Raw genomic sequence first — 12,401 nt, 5'->3', positions numbered from 1 at the left:
TACTAATTAAATTTGTTTGTATGTGAGATTTGATTAACCACAACAAATAAAAAAGAATGGAGAGAGTATATGTGAAAAATAATTAAAATAACAGTGTTTTTTTATATAGATATTATACGCCATGCTCATACATGAAATTATGATATTTTTAAGGGCTATATGCGAAAAAAAGCTTTTTTAATTTTTCTAAAATAATTAAAATAACGAGGACTTCTTTGCAAAACTCACACGTCCGAAAGCATATACGAATCTCCCTCGTCGGAGAGCTCCGCCATTGACGAAGCTCTCCACCATCTTCGAGGAACCATCGCCATGCCGGCATCCTCCTGGTTCTTCTTCGCCTTCATCCTTCTCTCATCCCTCCGCTTGGCGTTCTCCGATGCCCCCTCCGCCTACGAGATGCTGGAAAAGTTCGATTTCCCCAGGGGCATCCTCCCGGAGGGCGTGGTGAGCTATACTCTGCGATCCAATGGAGGATTTGAGGTTCGCCTCTCTTCGGATTGCGAGTTCAAGGTAAATGGAGGGTACTTGCTGAGATACAAGAGGAGAATCACCGGGAGAGTGGAGAAGGGATCGATAGTGGAACTCACTGGTGTGAGCGTGAAGGTCCTCGTCTGGTTCAACATCAATCGATTGGTGAAAGGAGATGCGGAGATTTACTTCTATGTTGGGCCTCTCTCGGCGTCGTTCCCTACCTCCAACTTCGAGGAATGCCCTAAATGTCGCTGTGGATTTGATTGTGCTTCTGCGTTGCTGTTGGATTCTTAGGGCTTGATCTTCTTGTTGGAGCTACTTGCATTGGGTACCTTCTCTGTATCTCTCTCTTTATTTTATGTTTTAGAAATTGTCTCTTCTCTTTGATCAAACATTTGATTGATTGATTGATTGATTGATTGAATGAAGAACATTTGATTGAGTTTGAATATCTACATAATTAGTTTGGGATTGTAGATTTTTCATAGCATTTGCTCTGAACTTTGATTGTATTCTTGGCATGTTCAAATTGATGGAACTTTTGATATTTATTGCAATAATATTTTTTTGAAGTTTTTTTTTTAATCTTTGTCTTTGTCTTTTTTTGATTTCTTTGTGTTCTTGTACCAAGTTGATGAAATTTAGATCTTTATTGGAATTAATAATGAATAGTTCTCAAAAGTGGATTTTGGTTTTTATCTTTGTCTTCTTATACCAAGTGGGATGAAGTTTAGATCTTCATTGGAATAAATAACAGTTTTTAGAGTTGATTTTTGATCTTTTTGTCCTTTTTGATTTCTTTGTGATCTTGTACCAAGTTGATGAAGTTGAGGTCTTTATTGGAATATACCAACATTTTTAAAGTGGATTTTTTGCCTTTTTTTGGATTTCTTTGTGTGAACCAAGTTGAGGAAGTTTTTATTGGAATAACTAACAGATTTTAGAGTTAATTTTTGTCTGTCTATCTTTTGGATTTTTTTGTGTGTTCTTATACCAAGTTGTGAAAATTAGTTGCTTGGACTAGTTGATAAATTCAAGTTCAAAAGTGCTTGTACATCTAAAAATTTGTTCAGGCATTTTGCTCTTGTTTCTGAGTTAGAGCTGGATAATTTATCGAAGATTCTAAAATTCTTTGATCAATGATTTCAGCTTAGGGCTTACTAATTTTTAAATGTTCAATGGAACACATGAAACAATCAACAAATGTTCAACTATGAACTGAACTTCTTTTTGTTTGTCAGGTCTTATTAAGAAGGTCTTTGCCTCTTGTTTGGATAGAAAATAAAGGATGATCAGGGACTTAGGATCAAGGAGGAATAAGCTATTCCTTTTGTTGTGTTGGGTTTTATTCCAAAGATAAGCCTATACAATAATATCAGTGTGAAGCGGCCTTAGCTTCTTTCAGAATAAGAAATAGCTTATTCCTAGCGATAAACCATTCCGAGGTTGTTTGGTTCTTAATTCAGGTATGATGAACTTATGCCACCCTAAAACTGTAAATAAGAAATTTTCTATCTTTTCTTTTGGTGCATTCCCTCTTTCTGTTTATGTTTTGGTTTTATTTTGGTATAATGAGCAAGAGCTAATGTTTATATATTTCTTTTATCAATCCATTATCTACCTCAACTTGTTATTGTAACCATTTAGATTTATTCTTATGAATAATATCTAAAAAAAGGTTGTCTTTAACTACTTAGCAGAGGCTTTAGAAAGAATAAAAGCTATTCCTTACTTTGTATTTGTCTGTCTTTTTGTAGAGATAATCTGATACCATTTTTACCAGTGTGAAATTTTACTAGCCTAGTACCAGAAATAAACTATTCCTATGGATTTATTTCCATCCTAAAGCTATGAATATAGATCAATTGAAGATTATCATAGAGAATTTGTATCTTATTTTTGTTGGCATTCCCTCTTTTCATTTTGATATCATGAGGTCTGTGTGTTTGTTTTATCAATTCAGTATCTATCTCACAAGGAAAACATAAATTGCTTGTTTTTCTTTGATAATTTGGATTATTCTTATGAATAGCATCCAGAAAACAGGTTGTTGATTTTACCAACTCAGCATATGCTCTCTATTATTTACCATTGTTTGAACCATTAGTTTACTAGACACTAAATGCCACCAAAAATGGAAAAAAACAGCCTATTAATTGAGAATTAATGTTACAATGTGGTTTGCCTGTTTTTATCATGTGGATTTTGATGGAAATGAACATTCTGTGATAGGATTTAGGAGTTGTTGTTGTTGCTGAGGTGTATATTCATGTTCTTGTTGTGATGGTTGGCCTGATTAGCCAACTACCAAACTCTATTATATTCATATCATATCATCATAAAATGGCCCACCATGCTGCTGATAATGTTCTGTTTTTTCATGAATACATATATTTAAACATTAGAATTGGATTTGCTTTGCATTATCACTCTTTTGCTTTTATTAATGTGTTCCTTTATTAGTTGTGGAGTGGTTTATGTTCTGTTGTCTTTCTGTCACTTCATGATTTCACAAAGGATTATTTATATGTATATATATATTCATCATAACTTTTTGTTGGATAATTAATAAAATAGAAGTGAAAATAAAAGTTTTATAATTAATAATAAGAAAACTTAGTTGGCCATTATTGGAATAAAGGAAATTTCCCAATTACTTCTGTTGATATTTTTTTCATATTTTTCTAGTCCTCCTTTTTTTGGGGTTTTTCTTACTCTTATAATTTTAATTTAATTTAGATTTAAAAATAAATATTTTGAAATATAAAGATATTTTAAAGACATGATAAATTTGAAAGAACTTTAGAAGCTGGGATAAGGTGGAATTGAAAAATATGGTTTCTATGACTTGAGTAATATTGACCAAATAAAATAAAGGTTTGAGATTCGGATTATATATTTGATATAAAAGAAAAGAAAAAAAATCAAGAGTTTTATATTAAATGTACAACAATAACCTCATGTCAAGAAGTCACATCATCTTATCAACAAATTTTGGCATAAATACACTTTCCATTCAAACATTGTACTGTACCTAATTAGAGTTCTCTGATAAGTAACTGATACAATCATATGGGGACAAACTCTATAATCAGAAACCATTTGATAGAATCTATGTATCAAATTACATATGGATTACATATGGACCACAAATGCAGCCAAAAAAACCAACACCAGATTCAACAAACCATACATCAAATTGATTACATGTTAGCATTAGCTTGCCAGAGCTACTGCCAAATGGAATAGTTGACCTAATTCTCCATTCAAACAACATATAGAGAATACTAATGTCAACAACTTCCATTTTTAAATGCACAACAACAAAAACCATGATGCAACCAACAGGCCTAGTTCCAACTCATGAAAAGGATGAAATATAGTTCAACTCTTGTCACAATACAAGGCATCACGGCAAGTAAAGAATCATCAATGAAAATGTAATAAAATAATGATCTCATGAGCTTATATTCACAAAAAGTTAAGTGCTGTGAAGCCTCTGTAATCTGGTCTCTTACAAAAAACTCCCGCCGAAAAAACGGGCATTTGAATGACCAACTGCAGTCTCTGGTAATACCTTTGAGAAAAGGATCTGTTTACAAACTGTGAGTCAATGACGTGCGAGAACGATAGTGTTCTGATCAGTGAGGCTGGGGATTGAAGAAAATAGCACCAATGAGAAATTTAAAAATTCATCACCGATGAACTTATGTTCAGTAGGGGCTCCAATGCGCTGGGAGCAAACTTCCGAGCAACAGGTAACAGATTGAGGTTGGCTTTGAGTTGTAAGTACAGATGGTTCCGTTGTTTCTGATGGTCTGGATGAAGTCCGCTGTTATGTTTGCTCGACCAAATCTTGCTGGATGAGGCCCTCCTCTTGACCAGTCGACCCAAGTCACACTCCGGTTCGCGTTCAAGGACCCATGGAACATGTTTAAGAAGGTAGGGATGTAGTGCTCGTCGGGATAGCATGATGGTCGGCAGTGTTTCCTAAAGAGTGAGTAGTACTTGGTGTCCGCAATTATATTCACAGCCAGTTGCCGATTGAGTTCAAACCACTCTGAACCTTTTCTCCATTGAGAGAGCTTAATAGCGGGTGCCATGCGACGGTTGTACCGGCCCCGTCCACGCCAAGAATCTTCATCATATGAATCAACAAAACTATGCGCAGATTTTGTGAGGTAGTCATAAACAGTAGGGAAATCAAATATTGGAATGCAGCTCTCGGATAGAAGAACAAATCGCTCGTTATTGAAATCCAGCAATGCATTGGCGAGAAGACGTTTCTCAGCATCAACCAAAGATACCGATCCCCATGAAACCTCCTGAATTAGAAAAAAAGGAAAGAACGACCAATAAGTTGCAAAGGTCAAGAAAAAGAGTTCTTTACCGAAAATTGATTAAAATACGCTTCATAATACGTTTTTGGACAATAACACAAATGATTGTCAAAGATCCTTTCACCATTTCTTATTAAAAATCTTGTCACTCAACCATGATTCTCAATGAAGTTCCTTGCATGTTCTGGTTGTAATTAATTAGATTATTCATCATTGACCAAGCTTCATCAATGAGATTGACATGTAAGCACTTAAAGCCACAAAGACAAAAGTTTTGTGGACACACTGATGTGGAATATTCCTAAGAGGAAATTGTGGGGTATATTTATTAAATCAGGTAAACTACATGTTCTCTGCACCAAACTCTTGTATTCCATACTAGACACAAAATTGCCCCTTTATTTATTCTAAAGGTTGTAAAGTTTTGAAAAGGCAATTCCCAGCCAGCCTCAGCCAATACTTAAAAGATATTATCAGTTTATTGAAGATAGAATCCTCAGCATACCACATGCTTCATGACTAATGCTTGCAATAAACTAACTGATCTTCCAATTCAGATCAAGAACTATACATAGAAAAAAAGTGGATGGACTTGCATTAGGACTGAGAATGCATAGAGAAAAAACAGGAAACAATCCAATTAGCCAAATATAGTTCTTTCTCTGAAAAACTTCCAAAATAGTTCTAAAATCAGTGAAAAATAAGCATGCATATAAATCCCATTAAGCAATCAATAAAAAGGTAAAGAATCACACTCATTAAACAACACAAACATGTTGCATGTATGGCAGTAAATAGAGATAAAAAAACACACACACACACACACACACAGAACAACAAAGTCATAATGATGTAAAGCTGATAGATTACCTCACTGGGAATCTGGCGGCCATAGAAAGCAGAGGAATTGGCAACACTGAGCTTGTAATCCGGCAGAGTGTGCACATAAACAGAGAACAACTCTTCATGGCCCTCAAAGAACCGATCCCACAGAGGCACAAAGGGCAGTGGACCTCTAGTCATGAATAAAAACGCCACCTTTGGAGTCCTTTCAAAGGGGAACTCCTCCATCTTGGGAACCATTGATGCTCTCCAGAAAAGCTCATCATCACTCATCCGATGCATCAAATGGTTAGGGCTGACGAAACTCCTCAAGCTCAAGCTACTCTCCTCGCAATTAGCCGTATAAATGGTTCTCGGAAAGAAGAGTTCCGTCTGAGACGCGAAGTAGCGCGTGAATCTCGCGCTCACCGACAACCCCAGCACAGCACCAGCCATGAAAATCACAAGAAAAGACACAACCTTCATCAACCCAATCGTCCAATCCTTCTTCCTCGGTGATGGCGGAAAGAAATCATCCACTTCCCCCGCAAACGTCTTCGCCTTCAACTCCGGCTTCATCCTGCTACTACACATACTCAATCCCTCAAAATTTCCCAAATCTCAACACCAATCAATCAAAAAAACCCTAAAAAAATCCCCAAATCCTCTCCCACAAAAACCCCCCAAAAATCAACCAAAACACAGCTCTCCACCTCGAAATCTATGACACCAACAAAATCGATGAATCCAAAGACATCAAACAAGATGAGATCTTTGGATTCCCCGACGAAATTAGTGATCAAAATGAGGAAATCGCCAGGATCCGCGTGAGAATTTGGGAAGGAGAAGAACAAAGGGCTTTGTTTTATAAAGGGAAAGGTGAGAGTTTTGAAAAACACGCAGTGTTTTGAAATGATATTTGCTGCTGTTTTCTTTTGCCGTGTTTTCTTTCTTACGCTTTTTCGTTTCCGTTTTCATTTTCCAATCACTTTCCAAAACAACAACAAGTCGTCACGCTGGCACTATTTTGTCCGTTAATACGCCTCGAGATTAGTACTCCACTGTTCCCATCGGAAAACGTTTGAAAATGGTTTAGGTTAAAAGAGGATTAAATTAATCGTTAATCTCCAAAGTTTTCTTCGATTTTGTTTAACTTCCAACGGTCATGTCGGAAAACGAAAACGGAGAACGGTTTGCTTTTTTTTCTCTCAATGTGATTGGGATCTCGGATCTCGAGGCAAGTGTCTCGGGATCAGGTTTTCCAATAAGATGATGATGAGGACTGAGTCCGATGTGGAGGAACGCGGCCATGAACAGGTCCTATTTGAAACTGCGACGAAGGACAAAGTCTTCGGAGTCAACTGATGGACGTTGACCGTTTTGGTGAGACCGAATCACGAGGCAACTAAGTCTACCATTGATTCAGTCACAATGCTTTTGACAATAGAGTTTATTTTACATTTCCATTTTTTTAAAATTATTGCAAAGACTGAAGGAGCAGGTCTTCCTTCATATGTACTCTTTAATTTGACTAAAAATGACTTCTGAGTAAAAAATTTACTCATCATGAAAATGAGAAAATCTAACCGAGAATGACTCAATGGAAAGAGAATGCCACACACATCATGTCTCTCTTTCCTAATTTTTTTGAGAAAGGCGACAAACACTGGGACCCAGCGACGCGACGTCGTGGGAGGCAGACTCAGCCACCCACGTGCCCTTATCTGTGAGGGACATGAGGGTTTGATCCCGGGCCCCTCCCTCAAACGAACGTCCCATGAGGGACCCGATCTGATGACCCAGTGCTTTGGTTCAAGTGCACATCTTACACACCATTATCGAACCCATATAATACATAAATAGGTCAAATTTCTTATCTCAGATTGAATAGAAACTCGATAATTAATTCAAAATTGGATTTTAAATATAATCGAGTCAGTGATTCAGGAGATGTACTGTATAGTCTACCTTATGCACGTCTAAAATATTTTTAAGAACTAAACTGAACTAGTAATAAATTCTCTGTTATATAATTTTAAAAAAAAGAGAGAAACAACATCAGTTTAGTATAGATTTTGAAATGAAAGGAAAAAAATTGATAAAAGTGAAAAGATTTAAAAATGATTGATGTTATCAAATTTAGTTTCCAAAGTAGCACTACACAAAATAAATAAATAAATAAATAAATTATAGTATTATATTATTTAAAAATCATTTATAAATAAATACATGTGATTTATTTATTTATTAAAAAATTTTTGGATGAACCACATACTGAAAAGAAGAGCACAACCAAACTGACACAACAGAATTACAGATGATGAAACTTTAAAATTTAATTTATGTTATCTTTATTTCCACCATCACACAGTTGTGATACGTGTGTGTGATGAGTATATAATTTTTAAAAGAAAGTATTTTAAATGTCAAAAACTTTTGACCGTCCATGAGTCATCTATTCACTTTTTCTTTGTGTGGATATCATAAAATTTTTATTTGTTTAATGAGTAGTTAGTTTGCTATAATTAAATACTTTATCTGACAAATCAAAATAAAATCAGTTAAACAAAATATTTCAAATTTATTTTAAAAAAACGTGGATAACATTTCACTAAAATCATAAATAGTTTTATTCATTTTTTATTTAAAAAAATTAACGAATAATATCACTTCACTAACTAAATATAAATAGTTTGTTAACTTAATGAACTTAACTTTCAACTTTTTCTTTCTCTCTAACTTTTACAACATGCCTTGGCAATTGGCATCTTTAAAAAAAAGCTTAATAATTCCAAAGCATCTCTCTCATGCAATAGTTCAAGTTCTATAAACAAGAGCTTTCAATTGATTTCAATGATGCAATTCAAATCCTAGTCAAGTGAAGGTAATAATTCCTCATCTCTTCATAGTTTTTTTTTCCTCAAAATATAGATAAACCAGGTCAGAGACTCAGGGATGTGTACAGACGTGAAGTTGCTATCTCAATACACGGTTTGTAGTTAGCTTTTTCATAGTTTGCAATTAAACTAAATTTCATTAAGTAAAAAAAAAAAATACATAAGATTCCTTGTATTTATTAAATGCGTTCTACTTCATCATTATATCAAATAATTTCTTCAATTATTTTTTATTTTTTTTAATTAGTGATGCAAAATTATTTTCAATTATGATTTACTTTTTATAGATAATTTTGTGTTCATTATAATATTTAATTATTGAATTGCTTTAAAACTGTGTTTTTTTCTTCTTTTTGAAGTTCTTATTGCATGCACTTGCAACAAGAAGAAGAAAGAAGCAATGGGCCACTGCCTCGAGAATGGAACCGGAGATGATGTGCTGATCTCGATGCAAACGGACGGCTCAGATCTCATGTCAGTTAGAGAGCCGTTGCTGGAGAAGCGCCCTTTGAACACCACCTCACAAACGGCCATTGTTGGAGCTAAGCTCTGCTCCATTGAGAGTTTGGATTATGAGTATTATTCTTAGCTTTGATGCCATGCTTGTTCATTGTTTGATTGATTTTTTTTTATTTGTTTATGCATTGCAGTTTGGTGTTTGTAGAGTTTCTCATTGTTTTCACAGAAAAAGATTAGAACTTTTAAGCATTTGAAATTTATTTGATATGATTTGCTTAACTTTGTAATTTTTCCTCATGTTGATGGGTGTTTGAATGAATGCATACATGGAGGCAATGAGAATTAGATTGAAATTGAAGCAGAAAAAGATTAGAAATGGAGGCAATGTAGAATTTCTCATTATTTTCACAGAACATAGATTTAAAACTTAAGCATTTGAGATTTATTTGATCTGATTTGCTTAAGTTTATACTTTTTCTGACATTAATGAATAATTTGTATGGTTTGATGCTTTTTTGAATGAATGCATAAACGGAGGCAATGATAATCAGATTGATGCTGATGAAGTTAGTGTTTTGGTAGTAAAAGTTCACAAATTTATGTGGAGTGATTTGCTTAGCTTTCTCATCTTATTTCACAGTGATGAATTTGTGTTGCTCAATGAGTGTTTGAATAAATGCATGAATGGAGTTTGTAGAATTTCTCATATTCTCCACAACAAAAAAATGAATGTTTGGAGTTAGTTTGAATGCTTATAATGTGTCCTTTTCATGTTCTTGCATAAGTTCATCAAGCTTCAGTAAAAAATTGTTACTGCTACATTGACAGAATTGTGGAGAATGATCTATTCAAGGAGGACTGGAGAACAAGAAAAAGAGTTCAGATATTTCAGTATGTATGTCTGAAGTGGAGCCTTGCACTTCTTGTAGGCTTACTCACAGGGCTTGTAGGCTTCTTCAACAACTTTGCCGTCGAGAACATTGCCGGATTTAAATTACTACTGACAAATGATCTTATGCTTAAAGAAAGGTATACACACAAACGAAAAACCATAATCTTATTAACAGAGCGAAAAATAATCAGAATCTTCATTTCAATTGCAGATATCATGCGGCATTTGTAGCATATGCTGGTTGTAATCTTCTGCTTGCAACTGCAGCAGCAGCTCTTTGCGCTTACATCGCACCGGCCGCAGCTGGTTCAGGCATTCCGGAAGTTAAAGCTTATCTAAATGGCGTCGATTCCCATTCGATATTGGCTCCAAGTACTCTCTTAGTGAAGGTATAAAATTCATCAATTTTCTCTTGTTCAATTTGAAGGAAAGTATGGATGTACTAATTGTGTTACAAATGATAATCTGCAGATATTTGGTTCGATATTCGGAGTTTCTGCAGGATTTGTACTGGGCAAAGAAGGGCCAATGGTGCACACAGGGGCATGCATTGCGTCGATGCTTGGTCAAGGTGGTTCGCGTAAGTATCACTTGACATGGAGATGTCTGCGATACTTTAAAAATGATAGGGATCGACGAGACTTGATTACCTGCGGTGCCGCTGCTGGTGTAGCTGCTGCTTTCAGAGCACCAGTCGGCGGAGTCCTTTTCACTCTTGAAGAAGCAACTTCTTGGTATAATTCGATTTGTTAATTCTAATTACAGTTCATTTCATTAAATATAAACACCGAATTAAATTGTTCAGGTGGCGAAATGCTCTGCTTTGGAGGACATTCTTCACAAATGCTGTTGTTGCTGTGGTGTTGAGAAGCTTAATAGTTTATTGCAGGGGAGGCAAATGTGGACTCTTCGGCAAGGGTGGTTTGATAATGTTTGACCTCAGTTCAACTGTGAGCACATATAGCACATCTGATCTTGTTGCAGTTATAATTATTGGAGTCATTGGTGGCATCTTAGGAGCTCTTTATAATCACCTTGTAGGAAAAATTCTTCGGAAATACAGCATAATCAATGAGTATGTGCTTAACAATCTTGTTCTTATCATAGTAACGCAGTAAAAAATAACTGCAGTGGTTGTTTAAATTGGCAGGAAAGGAGCTGCTTTCAAGATTATGCACACAATGATCATCTCTTTACTAACTTCATGCTGTTCCTATGGAATTCCATGGCTCGCACGATGCACTCCATGTCCTCCAGGACTCGAAGACCGATGCCCGACCGCAGGTCGATCAGGAAACTTCAAGAACTTCCAGTGTCCTCCAGGACACTACAATGATCTTGCATCCCTCTTTCTCAACACAAATGAAGATGCTATTCGAAATCTTTTCACCGGGAACACCGGGAATGAATTCGACATCTCCACTCTAGTACTTTTCTTCATTGCTGTCTACTGTCTTGGACTAGTGACTTACGGCATTGCTGTTCCATCGGGTTTATTCATCCCTGTGATACTCGCCGGAGCTTCATTCGGCCGTCTTTTAGGCACAATTCTCAGTCCAATCTGCAGTTTGGATCCAGCTCTTTTCGCACTTTTTGGCGCGGCTTCTCTTCTTGGAGGAACAATGAGAATGACAGTATCAGTTTGCATTATACTTCTAGAACTCACCAATGATCTTCTAATGCTACCTCTAGTAATGCTAGTTCTATTGATATCAAAATCAGTTGCAGATAACATCAACATTGGAGTATATGATCTTATAATTCAGATGAAAGGGTTGCCATTTTTGGTAGCTCATGCTGAACCTTATATGAGGCATTTGGTCGCCGGTGATGTAGTTTCAGGCCCATTGATAACTTTCACTGGTGTTGAAAAAGTCGGTAACATAATGCAGATACTGAAGACGACGAGGCACCACGGATTCCCGGTCATCAACGAACTGCCTTTCTGTGAAGCCCCTGAATTATGTGGCCTAGTGTTAAGGTCACATTTGATTGTGTTGCTGAAAGGGAAGAGATTTACCAAAGAAAAAGTTTTAACTGGTGTTGGGGAAGTTTTCAAGAAGTTTGGTTCATTTGATTTTGCAAAAGCAGGGCCAGGAAAGGGAATGAAACTGGAGGAATTGGATATAAGTGTCGATGAAATGGAAATGTATGTCGATCTTCATCCAATCACTAATAAATCACCATATACCGTTGTCGAGACAATGTCATTGGCGAAGGCTGCATTGTTATTTAGAGAACTCGGTCTCCGTCATCTTTGTGTTGTGCCGAAAACTCCGGGGGTGAGAATTCTCCGCTTATCGTATCATCTATTTGTTTATCTTATTCTCTTAATCTGTTGATGAGTAATTGTGTTGTTCTCTTTTGCAGAGGCCTCCGGTCATCGGTGTCCTCACCCGACATGACTTTATGCGAGAGCATATACTTCGTCTCTTCCCTCATTTTAATCGGCAAAAGAAAAGGAACGAAGAACAAACTTAGCGATCATCGATGATGAATCATCAATACTACTGAACA

The 12,401-nt window shown here is 36.0% G+C and overlaps 2 protein-coding genes across 3 annotated transcripts; one reads left to right on the top strand and one right to left on the bottom strand.

Moving 5' to 3' along the window:
• The first annotated feature begins 217 nt into the window (after window positions 1-217).
• Window positions 218-12,383, top strand: LOC120259205 (chloride channel protein CLC-c-like). 2 transcript variants are annotated; one of them, XM_039266763.1, is made up of 9 exons: window positions 218-579; window positions 4,421-4,424; window positions 9,013-9,109; window positions 9,821-10,021; window positions 10,096-10,273; window positions 10,356-10,618; window positions 10,690-10,959; window positions 11,035-12,166; window positions 12,255-12,383. In XM_039266763.1, the coding sequence occupies exons 1-9, from the start codon at window positions 313-315 to the stop codon at window positions 12,363-12,365; spliced, it is 2,523 nt and encodes an 840-aa protein (XP_039122697.1). In that variant the 5' UTR covers window positions 218-312; the 3' UTR covers window positions 12,366-12,383. The 2 variants fall into 2 exon arrangements, with proteins under 2 accessions (XP_039122697.1, XP_039122696.1); XM_039266762.1 differs by lacking the exons at window positions 218-579; window positions 4,421-4,424 and having other exon boundaries at window positions 8,931-9,109.
• LOC120259206 (glycosyltransferase BC10-like) lies at window positions 3,563-6,309 on the bottom strand. Its single transcript, XM_039266765.1, is given in 3 exon segments — window positions 3,563-4,229; window positions 4,232-4,799; window positions 5,685-6,309. Coding segments are annotated over 3 exon segments (1,185 nt in total). The 5' UTR covers window positions 6,231-6,309; the 3' UTR covers window positions 3,563-4,158.
• Window positions 12,384-12,401: the final 18 nt, after the last annotated feature.

This window comes from Dioscorea cayenensis, chromosome 4 (assembly GCF_009730915.1).
Source record: "Dioscorea cayenensis subsp. rotundata cultivar TDr96_F1 chromosome 4, TDr96_F1_v2_PseudoChromosome.rev07_lg8_w22 25.fasta, whole genome shotgun sequence".
NCBI classification, from domain to species: domain Eukaryota; kingdom Viridiplantae; phylum Streptophyta; class Magnoliopsida; order Dioscoreales; family Dioscoreaceae; genus Dioscorea; species Dioscorea cayenensis.
The sequence above is the reverse complement of the archived record's forward strand: the minus strand, read 5'-3'. Positions and strand labels throughout refer to the sequence as shown.